We start from the raw sequence: 19,462 nt of genomic DNA on the forward strand, positions 1-19,462 counted from the left end.
CATGGGGAGGAAGAAGGCCATCAAACAAGGCCGTAACCAGAGGGGGGTTAGGGGGATTTGAACCCCTCCCGAAATGTTTTTTTTTACTCGTAAAAACGTAACAAAAATAAATATAAACAAATTTGGTATGCGTTTTTTGAGGTTTCTTTATTACCCCCCCCCCCCTCGAAAAAAAATCTTTGAGTAAAACCCCCTCCGAAATAAAATCCTGGGTACGGCCTTGCCATCAAATAAATAAAAACAGCAAATTGATAATTGTAGTTGCTTTATTTTCCTTCTGCTTTTCAAAAGTTTTAGAACCAATAAAAAAATAAACCATTAAATGATTGTTTTATTTAAAAACAGTTCGTTTCTACAAATCAGATCAATTAAGCGCAATTATTGTTTCTACGTTCCAGTATAGAAAAAATACAAACACTTATACGTTTGAAAATGTAAGGTATCCTATAGACAAAAGTTAGCCTTTAGCATAAAAATGAATTATGGGGGTTATGGACTGCAAGTTAGCTTATATCAAACATGACTTTTATATATATATATATATATATATATATATATATATATATATATATATATATATATATATATATATATATATATATATATATATATATATATATATATATATATATATATATATATATATATATATATATATATATATATATATATATTATATATATATATATATATATATATATATATATATATATATATATATATATATATATATATATATATATATATATATATATATATATATATATATATATATATATATATATATATATATATATATATATATATATATATATATATATATATATATATATATATATTTACGTTCAGTCTCATTTGATTCAGGATCGAACTGATATTAGACATATTGTCGTTTTTTTCTTTTCATTATTTTGAGACAAAATCTGGCCAGTAATTCTCCATTTTATGTTGATTTTCATTGTAGGCACAAGAACAAAACGATTTCTACGTGACGACTTGTCATTAGAGATTATAGATCTCATTATAGACTTTTCAACATTGTATTGCCTATCTTGTAATCTTTGTTTCTCGGTAATTTGAGCCCAAAATTGTATATTTCTGTCACAGAATGGTGAAAAACAGTATGCTTAATGACCGTATCTGTTGTGGTGGCAGTAGGTCGAGTTATATGCGAGCTGTGTGGAGTTTTATAGTATGGAACTTAAGTTTATGCCATGCAAATATTTGTGTTTAAAGGGCATTATTTGGATTCACATATGTGTGATCATAACTGCTGAAACTTCCCTCTCCCCTCCCCCCTCACTCACCAAAACCATTTCATCACCATTTTTTTTGCAAAATTTTGTTTTTTTTGCATCTCATTTGAATCTTAGTGCCACAGTGATTTTAAATCGGTATGATTGCAAAATTGAGGTGGGTCTCTGACCCCTAAGTTACCTTCATACTATCTCCTCGCCAACTTCTCAGGCACGTTCAGTTGTGTTGTACTTTTTTTCAGGCTAAATCATGAAGGGATTTTTAGTCTCTATTATTGGAAGCAGAAAGTGGCCCCTTGGTTTCATCGCAACACCCCGAATATCCCTCCCAGTACAAAATTCTTAGTAGAACGGAAAAGACTTGGAACCTTGTTTTAGACAGAATTGCGAAAGGATTTTCATTCAATAAAAGTTCGTTGTAACGTACTGTAAGTAAAGAGTGACTCCTCCCAAAGTAACCAAAGCTTTAAAATGAAAATTTATATTATAATTAGTACATGAAAAGAATTGCCTTTGTATGCTGATTCCAATTACGCACATCAAATTGATTAGGTTTACGAGTCTGAGAAAATTTTGTGGATTTTCGAAAAGAAGAAAACACCACCAAAAAGTCAAGCGATCTTAACAAAAACTACATCATCAGCTTCAGAATATCAGAGGACCCTAATGTAGAAGTTTCGAGCTTTCATCTTCAAAAGTGTGGAATTTTGTATTCTTTCCCAGAAGAAAGGTCACTGAGGCATGTTTATCTTTTTTTGTGTTTTTATCCGCATGGGTAATCCTATCGAACTAATTGTCCTAAAAGATCAAGAGATGACTCATACCAACGAAAATTGAAAGTTCTAGTGCCCTTTTTCAAAAACCAAAAAGATTGAAAAACTGGAAAGTGGTGTTTTCTGTCATTTTGTGGCACTAAGCTGCGAGTTACTCCCAAAGTGGGCTAAAGTTGCTATTCATTGATAATTCTGAGATAACCAATTGGTTTATGAATATCCAAAAAACTATATATTGAGCATCCCAGTTGAAGAGAAAGTAATGATGTAGCCTACGGCTGGGAATTCGTTCCTAAGAAGTCACGCAGTCTAGTCCATACAAGATAAATTGTATATGTAGACATTTTTTTTATTTAAAGCTTAAATAAGTCGATACACTTGATTTTTCATGAAATAAAAAAAACGAATTTTTTCAACTTAAAGTAAGGAGCAGCATTGAAATTTAAAACCAACTGAAATTATCCCGTTTATGAGGGGTTTGCCCCCTCTTCAATGCTTCGCTCTTCGCGCTAAAGTATCTTAGAACTTAAAAAAAAAGCTTTCTTGTTCTTATTAAACGGGCTTGTCTTTCAGGAGTCGTACTTAAAAGATTAGGACAACAATTCCAATTTTAGCGTTACGATCGAGATTGGGGAGGGGCAATCCCTCTCATAAATGGAATAATTTCTGATCATTTTAAGTTTAAATGTTGCTCCTTGTTTTCAGCTGAAAAAGCTTGTTTTTTCGTTTAATTTCTCATCATTTTTCAAATATTGCCGAGAATTCCAGCTTCTCTCCATGAAAAAATCTCTCCCATGTAAAATACCCTCCCATGGACAACTCCATCCTCGCTGAAAACCCCTAAGAGAAATTTCTTGCGGACGATTCCCTCTGAAAGATTCTCCTTAGTATATTTTCATTTGAAAAAGACTTTAATTTCTGATCCTTTTTCAAATCACGTCGGATGTACCCCTTCCGCTAAAAAATTTTCCCGGAAATTTCCCCACTCACAGTGGAAATTAGCTCTCATGGAAAATTCCCCGTAAAGATGTTCTCCCGCTGAAAAATACCCCATGGAAAACGCCTCCATACGACCCCAACCCCGCTGAAAATTCCCCCCAGAACATCTCCACATGATAAATTTAGTCGGTAACGACTAAGTAGACCAATAAAAAGAATTTCTAGCGGAATTGTGGTGACTTCCCCCAGTGTAAAATTTCCCCTGAAAGGCTCCCCCTGAAAACTGCCCTCCCTACGCAAAATTTTCATCCTGGTAAATCCTCCCAAGCAGAAAATTACCCCTCCCTCCCAAAAAAGATGTATGCATAGTTTTTAATAAAAAATAATATTCGTAAATAATGGATAAATTTCACAGTTTACAGCCCTTTCACTCAGAGCCTGTGCGGGGATGGGGGTCATGTTATCGTCAAAGGAAATAGTTATTAGACCTTTCAGCAATGCTGAACAATATGGCTATCTCAAAATTTTGATCGAGCGATATTGTAGAAAAAGGAGTTGTGACAGGGGGGGGGGGGCTAGCTGCGCTCCAATCTGTTTGTACTTAAAAAGGACATCACCCTTATTTTTAAGCATTGATTAGCCTCGCAAAATTTTTCTCCTATTAATGAAGTTTGCTGTTTCACTATTAATTGCATAAAATATTAGATCACATAAAATCTATTAGCCTTGAGCTCGCCATATCTCAAATGGGCTAACATTTTTGTTGGGAAAAAGGTAGAAGTTACCAGCTAGGAAATTTCCAGCAGTGGTGATCACTTATTCCATAGCCTCTCCTTTGGCTCCGCCTATGCGCTCCCGGGAATTATTACGGCTTCGTGCTTCTTAAAACATATTTAAAACAGTTGTCATTTCACCTTCGTCAAAGAGTGTGATTGCTGCATTTGGAATGTGGCTGAAAGTGATATCATTCATTGGAAGTTTTGCTTGCTTTTGCTATGGAAGCTTTAATTTATATTTGCCTTCATCTGAGGTTAAAAAATTGTGGGGTGAGTCATTTCTTGTACGTTAATCTGGCATGGAAAGGAAGCCTGGTCACCAGTCAAGATTTTCTATTAAAGGTGTGAGTAGGGTAGAGCTTCCCTATATATACCTAACCCTGAATTGACATATATAGGGAGGGGGCTGAAATTCATTTCCGATAGAAATGATTATTATATTCATAATCAGCATAAAAAAGGCATCGAATGGTATATTCACTTTTGTCCTAACTCAATAATATGATTTGGTAGAACTTTACCGCCTTTTTTTATGCTCTTTCCAAATATAGGCTAATAATCATTTTGTCGGAAATGAATTTTATTCCCACCCCTATATATACCAATTCAGGGTATATATTTGCACATTAGGGGGGGGGTAGTTTAAACTTACCTCTCATTTACATCAGAAATAAAATTTACCCCCTCCCCCAATGTACAAAAAAAATACCCTGAATTGGTATAGCCTATATAGGCGTGGTGGTAAAATTTTGGATTGTTTCACCATTGAATTTGTCTACATTTTCAAACAGTTGGTGGTAACGAAGTGTAAGTAAGGAGCAACCCGGCTCAATAGTAACCGAAACTCTAAAAAGCGGAATTTTGAAACCAATAGATACACCAAAAGAATCAGATTTTTATGCTAACTTCAAATATATAAGTTTCATGAAGTTTTGTCCTACCCATCAAAAGTTACGCGCCTGTGAAAATTTGCCTGATTTTTGAAAAAAGGGGAAACATCCCCTAAAAGATATAGGACCTTAATGAAAATCACACCATCAGATTCAGCGTATCAGAGAACCCTACTCTAGAGGTTTCAAGCTCCTATCTGCAAAAATGTGAAATTTTGTATTATTTGCCAGAAGAAAGATCACGGATGCTTGTTTATTTTTATTTATATTTTTTTTCCAGGGGTTATCGTATTGACCCAGTGGTCCTATAATATAATGCGATGGCTCACTCGAACGGAAATTAAAAGTTTTATTGCCCTTTTTAAGTAACCAAAAAATGTAGGGCAACTAGGCCCCCTCCCTCGCTCGTGTTTTCCCAAAGTCACCCAATCAAAATTTTAAGATAGCCATTTTGTTCAGCATCATCAAAAATATAATATCTATGTCTATTAGGATGCCTTAATCCCCCATAGTCCCCAGGGGATGGGCCTAAAGTTAAGAACTTTTCCCAATGTTAACTTATTGCAGTGGTTTTTGGGACGTATACATACATTTTCAGGAGGTATTTTTTCTGGTTGTGGGGGGGGGTGGGGGGTTACGTGGGAGGATTTTTCCATGGGGGAAAAGACATTGCTATGAAGGGGGTGCCAGATTTCCCAGCATTATTTTAAAAAACGACCAGAAATTAACTATATAAAAAAAACAAGTTTTTCAACAGAAAGTAAGGAGCAACATCAAAACTTAAAACGAAAAGAATTTATTACGTATATGATCTAGGTTCGCTCCCTAGTCAATTACCTAGCTCTTTATGCCAAATATTTCTTAGTACTTTCATCAGAGCTATTTATTGTAATTAGCAGCCTTTGTGATTAAGGGGTCATTTTTAAAGAAATGGAACAAAATTTCAACTTTAGCGTAAAGAGTGAGGTATTGACTAGGGGGCGAACCCCCTAATATACGTATTAAAATATATTAATATAGAAGTGCGTTACGTAAGTTAATTCGTAAGTTATGTATATTTATTACTAATAAAAGCTTCGTAAATAAAATGAAACAACTTTCGAGGAAGCCATTTAACCAAATAAAAGTAAAATTAATACGCAAATTTTGTTTTAATTATTCATGTAGGGTGAGCCAAAATCAAATCCTGTATTAATTTAAAAACGTTAAAAAATTAAATAAAAAAAAAGTTTTTTTAACTGAAAGTAAGGAGCGACATTAAAACTTAAAACGAACAGAAATTATTTCGTATATGAAAAGGGCTGTCCCCTCCTCAACGCCATGCTCTTTACGCTAAAGTTAGACTCTTTCTCACAACTCTATTTTTTAAAACAATAAAAAAAAAACTTTAGCGTAAAGAGCGAGGTGTTGAGGAGGAGACAGCCCATTTCATATACGGAATAATTTCTGTTAGTTTTAAGTTTTAATGTCGCTCCTTACTTTCAGTTAACAAAACTTGTTTTTTTTTTATTTAATCTTAATAAGGATATGATTAGCTTGAATACTTTTGACATATACAATGTTGGATTTTTTTTTACTTTTTTTCCTGTGTTTAAGGGATTGTTCTTAAAGAAATGGGATAAAAGATCGAACTTTAGCGTGAAGAGCGGGGGTATTGAGGAGGGGGAGCGCCCCTAATATACGGATTAATTTCTCTTCATTATAAGTTTTAATGTTGCTCCTTACTTTCAATAGAAAAAGCTTGTTTTTTATTTGATTTCCATTGGCGCTCATAAGGGGGGGAAGAAGGCACCAGCCCCCTCTTAACCCCATACTCTGGGGGGGGGGGGGTGTCAACCCCAAAGGCCGAGTTATGAGACCATTGGCCTATTTTTGAACAAATGGCTATCTCAAACTTTCAATCGGATGCATTTGGGAAAAATATGATATGGGGGAGGGGGGTATAGCTGCCCTCCGATAAATTTGACTCTTAAAAAAATGGCACTTAAACTTCCGATTTGTTATCTAATGATCTTTCTCAGAAGTTTATACGACCACCGTTTCCATAAAAACCTTATATGCCCTCGAGGCACAGCTTACAACCCTTGCTCTAGGACTGTGGGGGGTTCTCATCCTCAAAAACATAATTTCTGGACTTTTAAACTACGTCAAACAAAATAATTATCTAAAAATTTTGATTGGAAGGGTTTGGGGAAATGATGGGCGTGGGAGGATGATTGCCTTCCTATTACTTTTGACTATTAAAGAGGGAACTTGCCCTTTCAATTTCTTACTGAATGAGCCCTTTTCGAAGTTTCTTCGACAACAAATGGCCATCTTAAAATGTTTAAAAATCTTAAATTCAGACGTGTTTTGGGAAATTACGACGCCTTTGTGTGTGTGTGGGGGGGGGTTGCTTTCTGATCACTTTGACTCTTAAAAAGAGCACTATAACTTCTGATTACCTATCCAATGAGCCATCACCGAAGTTTATACGACCACTATTTCTATTAAAACCTTATATGCCCCCAGCCCCAGGTCGTAATTTACAAACCTTGCCCTGAGGGCTAGGGGGGTTCATCCTCAAAGACATAATTTCTGGACCTTTCAACTACGCCGAACAACATGGCTATCTTAAAAATGCTGATTGGATGTGTTTGGAGGAATGATTGGTGTAGGGGGATGGTCGTTAACCTCCAATCGATTTTGGCTGTTAGAAAGGCCAGTAGAACTTCTGATTACCAATCAAATGAGCCCCCTCCGAAGTTTATACGACCACCCTTTCTATGAAAAAAACTTAAATCCCCCTAGGGCATTGGGCTGCCTATCATATTTGGTTTTGAGATTTCTATTATGCAGCATTGGAAGTGCCGATTAGACCAGGTAGCCCCCCCCCTAAAATTCGGCTTATAGGTGCCCATGTTGATTTCTGAAAGTTTTTTTCAAATAATCCCAGGAAATCAAACTTTCCCTCCGTGGAAAATACCCCCCCCCCCTAATTCCTCCGTAGAAAGTCCCTACAGCGTAAAATCCTTCCCCCGGAAAATTGCCCCCGAACAATTTCATCCATGTTGCGACAGAAAAGTTCTTGCGGACAATTTCGCCGGGAAAATACTTCTTACTGTACTTTCATTTGAGAAAATACGTGTTTTTTATTTAATTTCTGATCGTTTTCAGGTCATAGTTGAATCTTCCCCCCCCCCCCACCTGTGTGGAAAATTATTTGCGGAAATCCCCCCCGCCCACAATGGACAGTTTCTCCCCGCGGAAAATTTCCCCGTGGATAATTTCTGCTGGGGATAATTCATGCGTAGACAATTTCGGTACTTGTTCAGTAACCGATAAACACGCGAGAAGTACCGAATATAGAATGGCATGGGTCCTAATGAAAAACAGGTTTCTGCTGGCTTCTGAGATATTGCTCACTCCGTGACAAAGATTTAAACTTACGTTTTTTGGGGTTAAAGGAACGAAAAAAGGTACCTTGGTTAGGTTACGTATTTAATATATGCTATACTTTACCCCCCCCCCCCCCTAATGTGCAAATATATAGCCCAATTAGGATCATAAACTATTATATTTTTATCCATTACGAAACTTCACTTCTCGCGTGTTTATCGGTTACTAAACAAGTAACAGAATTTCCCGTGGACCCCCCCCCCCCCTGCGTAAAAAAAAACTCCAGAGAGTTCCAACTCTGCTGAAAACTTTCCCCGGACAATCCCCCTGAGCATCTCAACATGTAAAATGGGGTCATCAGCGAGCGAGTAAGACAAATAAACGAATTTCGTATATGGATTCTGGCATATTCCCCCGTGTAAAATTTCCCCTGGGGAGCTCACTCACAGAAACTTTCATCTCAATGGAAAATTGACCTGGTATAAAATCTATGCCCAGAACCCCCCCCCCTGAAAAATGTCTGTATACTTCCCAGCAACAAATACTATTCTTCATAACTTGCGGCCCTTCCCCTAGGGGCCGTAGGGATCATTTCATCCCCAAAGACATTTTATGCTCTGTCTCCTGTTGGGATGATACCATTCCCTTGAAATTATGTTTAATAATGATTTTGAGATGATTTTTAGCTCTTTTATTTGCCAATAATAGGTTGGATTAAATATATAGGCTGGATTCCCAACAAAAAATATAGGCTACTTGTAATTGAAAATTATGAAACAAATATACTAACTCATAAATAGTAAAAATATAAGAAAAAAGAGAGAGAAAGAAAAGGGGATAGGAAGAAAGAGAAAGAGGAAAAGATTTACGCAGTTTACAAGAATTCATTCTGACCCTTCAAAAAAAAAAAAAGACCAGCAACCAATGGTCAGAAATCAAGCGGAGACTAAAATAGCTTTTACAAGTCTTTAGAAGGTACCAAACGAGTACTATTCTCGTGCCAAATCAGGAAGGGTAAAAAAAAAAAAAAAAAAAAAAAAAAAAAAAAAAAAAATGACATACAACTAACAGATTCAAAGTCAGATCTTACGGTCGGAGTATGCAGAATTTGAATATTCTCATAGCTACGGAGCTGATAATCCGACCAATCAGATACAAAGGATATAGTATTTCTATGGGATTTTCAAAAATTAAAAAGAAAATTAGAATTTAAAAAATGATTTTCTTTCAGAAGAGAGTCAAATTTTTTCCGATTCTCGAGAAAATTTGCCATTTGGTATTTATTCGGTAAGGACACAAGGTTGTCATGTTTGGAGTCTCCATTTGTGTAGCTAAAGGGGAGGAAGGAGGTGGGAGGTAACGCTTTCTATACAAAATTCTCAAATGTGGGTTTGAAGCTGATAAAGGTGATTCCTCCTTCTCCCTTAAATTGCTGGTTGCCACCGGAGGAATATTCCTAGTTACGTCCATAGGAATGTTACTTGCCATAGGAATGGCAAGATCTTGACAGTATTGACTGTAAGGTTCAGTTTTACGGAATATCAGAAGTGAGGACTTAGGTGACTAAGGGTGCCCTCGGAAACTTTTTTGGTAATTCCGTATTATATGGTACACACTCGATAATTTGGATCGTGAAGATGAGACCAAAACCGGTTTTCATGGTCTTTATACGAGACAATTAGCTTCGGGTCTGTGGAAAACTACGTTGTAGCTATATTTTAATTAAGTATTTAGTGGGTATTTTGGTTAGGTATTTAATATAATCCGTTTTGTGCGGCCCCCCTACCATAATTCTTTGTTGTAGCTTTCATAATTGTGTTACTAGAATATTGCATTCTTATCATATTTTGTTTTGTTTCATTAGCATTCATCAAAGTTCACTTCTCGAGTGTGTACCATATAATACGCAAGTACCACTTTTCAAGATAGCCAGTCTTTTAAAAGGTTTTTAAGGTGAACATATTAAATTTTGTTGTAGGGTCGGTAGAGCGATTTAAAGGATAGTGCCCCTCTCCTTAGCTTCCTAGAAAAGTCATGCAAAGCGAGTGTAAAGTCATTATGACTGTAAATAATTAGATCCCTTCTTCCATAACACAGATTGGTACGCACATGGCTGTCAATAGGCTTTAGTATCCAAACGCTTAGCCTACTAAAATGTATGAGCAATCCCTAGGAGAGTTTTTCAATGATGCAACACCATTGTCAAAGATCTCTAATTGCAACCTGCATGAATTGCTTTTTCTATAATTCCTAGGAAAGTTGTTGGATTCAATGACAATGGAAAGAATCATCACATTTTAAGCAATTCACACACAGCAGAACCCAGGAGGCAATAAATACTCAAACACACGAACGAAGCTCCTTTAAAGGGTATCGTAAATCTGGCAGAGAAACAGGGGGTAGACAGCCTGTCAAATGGGTAGATAACAAAGGGTGAGCTATTAATCACACCCAAATGGTTGTCTTGTCAAACGGGCACCAGTTCTTTTTACGGGTGGATATTTGCAGTTTCTCTACTTTTGGAATTTGAACTTGCTATTCGTTGAGATTTGAACTTTCAGGTGCTTGTTATGCTGTGGAATTCTTACTCTATGTCTGAAGATTGTTTACCCGAAATTGGCTATTAAAGTGTTATTATTTTAGACTTTTGCAATAGCACGAATCATAGGATTGCGGCTGTACGCAAGATGTTTTTTTTGAGAGGGGGCCTTGAGGAAAGTGACATAGGAGGGCTAACTATATGGGAAATACATGTAATCAAACGATTCATTATTCTTCAGGCTCTAATATTAGCAAAACTTTTTCATTTACTCCATGTTGCTTGTCATGGTTTGAGATAGAATCTCTGAGAATATTCCTAGTAGGCAAAGGTCACGGGGAATTAGAAATATTTGTTCTTTGTGTATATAGACTTCTATTGAAATTTACAAGGGAAGTGGTCTAAGTTTGCAACAAAAAAAAAAAAAAAAAAAAAAAAAAAAAAATGAGCAGAATATCAGTTGAATTATGTGGCCAATATAAGAGAAAATCATGACAGTTTCAACATTTTGGAGGGGGTTACGGGGGGGTTCAAAATCCCCCTCACTTATCTAGGTGTATTCTGTAAAACCCACATTCTACTTTTTCAGTTTAGGTTTATGGGTTTGGGATACACAAGGTGACTCAGTGTGCAATTTTGCTGATGAAGGATCTGACTTGAAACAACAATTTTTTTTTGGCACTTGTGCATTTTATGGTACCCACGAAAGAAGTCAAGTTTGATTAATGTCAATGAAATATAATAAAATAGGATGAATATATAATAGTTTAGAAACAAATGTGGGCCATATATTTGCACATTAGGGGTGGGGGGGGGTAAAGCATAGCATATATTAAATACATAACCTAACCTAGGTACCTTCCCCCCCCCCCCAAACCCCCAAAAAAAAACAGTTTAAATATTGTAAATGGTATGGAAAACACCTTTTGCATCTCATTTCTCTATTGCAAATACCCGTTTGACGGGTATCCATTAGTAGTACCTTATACAATAGTGGCGTTTTTTTTGGGTGGTTGGTTCCGTGGTTTAATCGTGTTTTGCCATTTTTGCGTTTTTGACAAAACACGTAACATCATGTTTTAACAAAACTTCGTTTTTTTGCGAAACACGAAACATCATGTTGCCTGTTCGACTGTCTGTTTCCTCAAACTTGGAACTTGCTCTTTGTGCGTGTTGCGTGTTCGATTGGTCCCTATCCAGATAGAAAAAAGTTATCTGTAGATGACAAAAGAAAGGATAAGATGGAAGGGAAGAAAATGGACATAGATCCTACTGAATATGCGTTTTTGAATAGAGGCCAAGGTGAAACACATGTGTACAAGAAAACAGGCAAGTAAAAAGCTCAGAATTTTTCAACATGTTTCCACAGTTTTGAATATTTTGCCACTTTTCCTAAAATGCGTTTTTAGACGTTCAACCAGGAACATGGACAGAGAACACAAAAGCGACAAAAACTGCGTTTTTGGGCTAGAACATGAAACTTGGAACATGAACCATGAAACACGGAACTTCGAAAAAAAACGCAGCTAATATATAGCGGTGGGTACAATAAAGTGCTCAAGAACCTTTTTTTTAGTATGAATGATTTTGGGAGCCTTACGTGCAGCAAGACTTGTTAGTGCTCCTTCTCTCTGTAAAAATGTTTATGGTGTTAAAAAAGGTGAACATTCCTGAGCGGAGTGCGATTTTAGCAAAAAGAGGAGCACGTTCCAACATTCTCAAATTTATAAAGTTGGTTTTGTTTTAAAAATAACTTAAATTTCAGTGGGACAAGGGGTCTAATAGGTATTTAGTGAATGGGGTTAGATTCGAAAATCTCTTGAAATAGTGGTGGCCTAGAATATATGAACAGTTCTTTAAACTATGGAGAAAGGCATCGAAATTTTCAGATTGATTGTTCCGAAGTCCCTATTTGTGCTTGTGTCTTGGGGTTGGATTACTCATTTGTAGCTTTCGAGGGAAAATTTATTCTCTCGCAAAATTACACACTGAATATTTGACTTGGCTGGAGATATGGCGACAGTAAGATACCGTGAAGATGGGAGGCTTTTTGTGCACGTCCTAGGTGTCTCTTGAGGCAGAGGAGGATCTAAGGTCAAAGATACAGTCTAACAGATCTTAATTTTGTTATTCTTTGACTAAAGAGAGATTATATTCCTACAAGCACGTTCACAGAACTGTTTATTTTCATTTTTTCGTCTTTGACGTATTTTGGTAAGCACAGTCATATTTTGTCTTGGTTCTGGAGATTATAAACACCCCCCCCTCTTCGTAAAAATCGATTGGTTTAGAAAAGTACTGTGTTATAAACTTCAAAGTCATTAAAAAGAACAACCATTTAGTTGTGAGGTTTCGACTCGTATGCAAATTCGATTAATTTTTTATTCGTTCCGTATGGGCTACTTTAAGCCTGTAAAAAGAACGAACATTTTATCACAATATCTGTTAGAATTAAACTGTTTTTCTTCGCAAGGTTCATTTTATTTATATTAAACATAATTCTGCCTGCTAGAGAAACGACACTTTAAACCTTTACTCGAAACAGGAGTAAACCCACTATTCGCCAACACCAATACCCATTTTTTTTCTTCAGGCAACGGGATCCCCAACTGCCAAACCAAAATTCGACTCATGCTGGAGACTAGAAGAATATCAGAATGTAAACAATATGAAGTAACGTAACGTAACTTCTTAAAATAATATGAAGAACGTACCGTAAAACCACGATAAAAGGGACACTTTTTTTGTGTTTTTTGTTAATTTCTCGTCAACTGTTCATTGTAGAACAATGAAACTTATGCCATTGAATACATCTCAATGAGAGGAAAACTAGAGCAGAATCCGCGATTTTTTTATCATATCAATTTTTTTTTATAAGAGGTGTCCCTTTATTGAGCCCTGTTTCCAATCTAGGGACAGTAACTTGAATCACATTGTTAGACCTTGTTTTTGCTGTTCAAATTATCAATGGACACTCAATATGCTTTAAAAAAGGTTTCTTTTCATTTACATGAGCAATATGGCACTATTGCTTTTAGACTATACTTTTAGACTACGAGGTTCTTCCAAAACAACTTCAAGTTTCTTCCAAAACAACTTAAAAAAAAAATCAGTTAAATGCACTTTGAATCACATAAATTATCTTAAGCACTGATGTAGTTAATTGGAAAACTTCCAATATCTTGGAACTTCAGAGCCCCTCTATGAGTCAACTCTGGGGGGCTGGAGAAATTTTGTAATTTCAGACTTTCTGAATATGGCCTTGTCCTCCTCTGCCGGGAATGCAAAGTAAGGCAAGGTGGTCTTCCTTACAAATTCGGCTGTGACTTTCCCATGCTCCACTTCATTTACTCTCCCAATGTAAAGATTCTGGCTTTTGTTCTTCCTAGTGTCACTGGGGTCCTGGAAGCTCACTATAACCCAGGATCCAATAGTCAAATTGGCGTCTCTTTCTGGTTCTTCTCTGTAAACTTCTGGTTCTGTACCCGAGTCAGTAGAACTTAAGCCTTGCAAATTGTAATCCTCAAGTTCAGCACTGGTGCTGCAGTCTTTGTTAAAATAGGTCACTAGGTCGTCATCACTTTCTTTGCTTGAAGTTCTTGTCTTTATAACTTTTTTTCTGATTTCCGCCAAGCTTGTTTGGCTGATTTTCTGACCACACACACCAGTTTTCTTTTTTCCAGGATTAGCCATTTTCTTCTCTTTGGCAGAACGTGACTGTGTGTTAGATGGGAGATCGACTGGTTTGTCTACCGGCATTGAGCACTCGGAGTCTGATTCTTCAATAGACTGTTCCCCAGTTGTGCCAGTATCCCTTCCTCTGACACTCCGGCCAGCAGGCACCGTTAGCCTTTTTTCTGCCATGGCCTGCTTCGTTATTGTTTCCATCTGCCAAACCCAAGGGCTCCTCATGACCAAACCTGATTTCTCTGAGATAAAAAACAAGACTCTCTTGAAGTTCACCACAGTTTTCGTCAGTTTGAGGCCATTCTCTCTGACAGTTCGCCACTGTTTCTTTCTAGAAATCTTTTCGCCCACCGTATGCCAGGAATATTGTCCTTGAATCTGCCAGATGATCTTCCTTGGCGATCTAGGTGATAATTCACAAAACACCTCAAGTCAAAAGCTGTCGTGGGATAGCCCATCTGTCCCCATGTCACCAAGCTTTTCACAAGATCTTCCTCTAGAAACTCGTCAATCTCGGGAGGTCTTCCGATCTTTAAGATTTTATGACCCTTTTTTCTTGCACTATGATTTCTATAGAGGACAGTTTTTGGGATGCCAAATTTATCACCAGCTTCTCTATAAGAAATTCCGTCGTCAACAGCGGCTAAAGCACGCTCTATGGCATCCTTGTCCACCTACTTTCTTCTTACGATCATGTCCCTTGATTGAGCACTTTACAACCTGAAAAAGACAGATTTTAGTAAAAAAATTAAAAAAAATTTAGAAACTAAACTTTTTCCTTAGAAAATTGGTTACAGTCATCCTCGACAATATAGCTATCTGTCTAGTTAGCTCCCAGCTCCGCTTCAGTCGTCCAGTTGTAGCACCAGACAACACTTCCAGACCTTGAAAAATAAATCAAAATTACCCACTCTTTCTTTTTTTTAACACAAAAAATCATTAAATTAAACAAAATATGGCGCAATTCTATGTAAAAACGAATAGACTTACTGACAGTAGTTTTAGTTCGGCAGTATCCTTAAAAGTTCTCAAGATATCCGGGCCTAAGTAACTTTCCTGGGAAAATGTTCCCAGGTTGGGCTACGTCCCTTGTTAGGTGCGTCCCTTGCGTCTCTTGTTAGCCCAAATTTGTGTTTCTTAACCATTATATATTCATCCTATTTTATTTTATTTCATTATTATTAACCAAAGTTGACTTTTTAGAAGTGACCATATAATGCACCAGTAGGTTATAGCAATAGTTCCAATTTGATAATATCAGGTAATCGTAATCGTAAAATGCAAGTGATGAACCTATCTGCCGAAAGTTTTTGTCCCTGCTTAGGTAATATCTTAACCTACTAACGGTTTTATGCTCTAGCCACATCTGTCTATTATTACTACTATTGTTAACAACAACTCACTGCACCACCTAAACCGTTTGAGGCCACCCGATCTTCTAGGACCATTGGTTCGATACGACCACCCCTGGAAAAAAACAAAGACGCATCTGCGACCTTTCTTCTTGCAAAAAGTCCACATTTTTGTAGCTAGGGGCTTGAGACCTTTAGAGTAGGGTTCTCTGGTGCGCTGATTCTGATGTTTCTATTTTCATTAAAATCGCTTGACTTTTTAGGGATATATCCCCCTTTTTTGAAAATCTGGTAAATTTTTGCAGGCTCGTAGTTTTCGATAGGTAACATTAACTACTACTACTACTCCTACTAACAACTCACCGCAGCACCAAGCCGCCTGAGGCCAACACAGCTACGCACGCTCCTCCTCCACCCCAATCTATTCAAAGCCTCCCTTTTTACAACCGCCCACGACGGTCCCATTTCCTTTAAATCTTTCTTTATGACCTCCTCCCACCCCAGACGGGGACGACCTGCTTTCCGTTTAGCCCTTGACGGTTGGCCGAAAAGAACAATCTTTGACAATCTGTCATCCTTCATCCGCACAATGTGCGCTAACCACCTCTACCTTTCTTTCATTATAGCCCTAGAGAGCGGTATTAAACCACATTTTTCGTATAGCCTATTGTTTGAAATACGGTCAGTCAGCCGGGTACCCAGAACAATCCTTAAGCAATTTCTCTGGAAAACGTCTAGCAAATCTTCATCCGCTTTTCGGAGCGCCCATACTTCAGAGCCATATTTGACCACCGTCATCACTGTAGTTTCTAATATTCTAATCTTGGTTTGCAGACTTATCTTCCTATTCTTCCAGACTTTTTTTAACTGTGAAAAAACACCCTGAGCCTTGGCTATTCTATTTTTAATATCTTCACTGCTCCCACCATCTTTACTAATAATACTACCAAGGTAAGTGAAGCTGCCCACCTGATCAATCTTTTCATTACCCAACGTCACCTTTTCATCTTCACTTATTCCTAGCCTTAGTGACTTAGTCACTATCGGACGCTTGCTCATAATCTATAAAACTGAGGATCAAAGGTGTTTGAAAACTCAGGCACTTCTCAATTATTAGCCTAAGAGTGAAAATTTGGTCGACACATCCTCTACCTTTTCTAAAACCGCACTGCTCTTCTCTTAAAACTTTGTCAACAGCATCTCTCAGTCTAAAAAGTATCATATTACTAAGTAATTTGCTACCTGCAGAGACCAGACTAATGCCTCGATAATTACCACGCTTACTTTTATCACCTTTCTTATAAAGTGGCTTAATTAAGGTTTTCCTAAAATCGTTAGGTGCTTCCCCTTTTTCAAAAATCATATTCATAATCTTCAATAACTTATTCCTAACCTCAGAGCCACCATATTTAAAAAACTCATTTACCACCCTATCATCACCTGGAGCCTTATTATTCTTTAATCCTTTTAGTACTGTTGCTAATTCCTCTTCACAAAACAAATCTTCCTTCACATCCAAGGTAACACAAACTTTTTCATTTTCCTCTTTATTTTTTCCTGCAGCTCTATCTCGGCTAAGCAAGTTCTCAAAATGTTCGGCCCATCTCGCTTTAGTTTTTTCCTTATCGCTAATTGCGACCCCATTCCTATCTTTAACTGGGCCAAGTCCGGATTGACCACTCCCTCTCAATTTATTAACATGCCCCTACAATATTCTACTATTATGCCGTCTAGCTGCATCTTCCAAATCCTCGGCAATTTTATCCATGGTCTTCACTTCACACCTCCTAAGTTCATATTTTAATGTTTTAGCCACTTTCTTTATATTTCTTTTGTTTTCATGCGATCCGTCATTCAGAAAATTCTTGTACAAGTCCCCTCTCCCTTCTGTTAACATAAAGCTTTTTCACTCGTATACTTAACTGCAGCTCTAGCTTTCTTCCCTAATACACCTTCAGCAACTTCACAAATTATTTTTCTAAAATTATTCCAACCATCTTCCACTTTATCAAATTTTAAACTCTCAAGTTTAGTTTTCAACTGTTCCTGGAAAGTTTCTCTCAAATTCTCATCCTGGAGTCTACCAATATCACAACTTCCCGGGAGTTAGTTACCCTTCCGATATTTCAGCTTTAAATTAACCCTTGACACTACTAGATGGTGATCTTTACTTTTAACATCAATAACAGCACTCCTATATACCCTAGTATCTTGCATTGATCCTGCCAGTCATCGGTTTACTATAACATAATCAATATGGTTTACTATCTTAACATCACGTGAATACCATGTTAACTTATGAGCCATTTTATGACCAAAGACCGTATTGGTTGTAACTAGATTATTGAACCTACAAAATTGCAAAAATCTGTATCCATTATTGCTTTTTTTTCCTACACCAAATTTACCTAGGCTAGGATACCATCTATCCCTATTTCTAGCAACTTGGGCGTTAAGATCTCCCAGTAACAACATCATATTTCTACCTGGGACCTCGTCTATTTGCTCCTGTAACTGTAAGTAAAATTTATCTGAGTCACTAGTATCTCCGTCAGTCGGTTCTACAGGGGCGTATACTACTATAACTGATACCCTGAACTTTCTAGTCATAAAATGAGCGATTAGTATTCTATTATTAATACCTTGCCAGCCCAAACAGGACTTCGTAGTTTTCTTATTCATCCTGAGCCCTACTCCCTGCCTATGCACCCCATCCTTCCTGCCTGAGTAAGCAAATTCTATATCACCTAATTTCATGCTTCCTACCCCAGGGATATGGGTTTCTGAATCTCCTAATAAATCTAGTTCGAATCGTCTGAATTCGTCAGTCAAAATTTCGATACGATAGTCATTTTTTAATGTTACTTGGAACATTCCAAGTTCCAATTATCAGGTTCTTTAAATCATTGAAAGTATTTTCGCCTCAGGAAAAGCAATGATCCCGGATACCAGTGCAGGAAGGGGATCACTATCTTCTCAAGTCTACACCGAAGTGCTTAAGCCGGCTTAGAACCGGACAGCAAGAAGTCCCTGGGATCTCCATGAATGGAGGCTTTGTGCAATCCTGGACCCATCTTGGTCACAACATGGTTTTCAGCACTTGGCTATGCTCTTCTATCAACAAGAGTCGAAATCCTGCACAGACAGTCTCAAGCCTATTACCTCTGACTCATTATATATTCATGCCTACAAATATTATGCTACTACGGGGAGGCAACCCATAATAGATAAATTAGCTAGGAAGAGGTTTTTCAGCCCAAAGATGCCCATCAAAACATACCAAGCCCAGAAGAATTGTCCATTAGTCAGAATCCCGTGCGAATGCTGTGTCGTTTACTAGGCTATAATTTTCTCGAGGGGCGCCACTCCTCAAGCGGGAATAGAGTTGACCGCAAGGTCCCCAGTCTTGCAGGTACCCCGAAAAGGTCGAGGCAGCCCTTTGCAGAGGCCGTTGTCCATAGATCTGGATCTTACGCCCTGCCTCAGTTGTCCTCCTATAGAGGATCCTCCCGCAATGGGGTTTTGCATCACCATGCAATTTAACCCATTAATGGGAGAATGCTTGCAACTCATGGGACTTTTGTGGACCCTTTTGAGTGTATATTTGAGGGGCCTTCTTCCTCCTCTGCCTGTATTTATGACCCCGGGCAAGGGTGCCCCAGATTTTTTTATGGACCCCCAGGGACAAGGTCCCCCTTGGTCCGTGCCTCCTATGGAGGTACCCTACATATCTGTAGAGCGTTCCCCTATCACCACCTGGTGACATATTGAAGGACCTGGGGGAGGCCAGTCAAAAACGCCCAATGTGGAGCTCGAATCGACGACCCTGAGATTAAGAGTCTCATGCTCTACCGACTGAGCTAGCCGGGCTA

General features: G+C 37.6%; 1 protein-coding gene across 3 annotated transcripts in view; it reads left to right on the plus strand.

The window, feature by feature from the left end:
- Positions 1–3,892: 3,892 nt before the first annotated feature.
- LOC148944029 (inactive tyrosine-protein kinase Dnt-like) overlaps positions 3,893–19,462 on the plus strand; it is a 190,152-nt gene continuing 174,582 nt past the window's right edge. For 2 of the 3 annotated variants that reach the window (XM_089100310.1, XM_089100308.1), the window contains exon 1: positions 3,893–4,014. In XM_089100310.1, coding sequence (XP_088956436.1) covers positions 3,915–4,014 — 100 coding nt within the window. In that variant the 5' untranslated portion in view covers positions 3,893–3,914. The other variant, XM_089100309.1, reaches the window with a different exon arrangement.

The sequence above is a fragment of the Artemia sp. Qi Xiang Cuo genome, chromosome 14 (assembly GCF_049724085.1).
Source record: "Artemia sp. Qi Xiang Cuo chromosome 14, ASM4972408v1, whole genome shotgun sequence".
NCBI classification, from domain to species: domain Eukaryota; kingdom Metazoa; phylum Arthropoda; class Branchiopoda; order Anostraca; family Artemiidae; genus Artemia; species Artemia sp. Qi Xiang Cuo.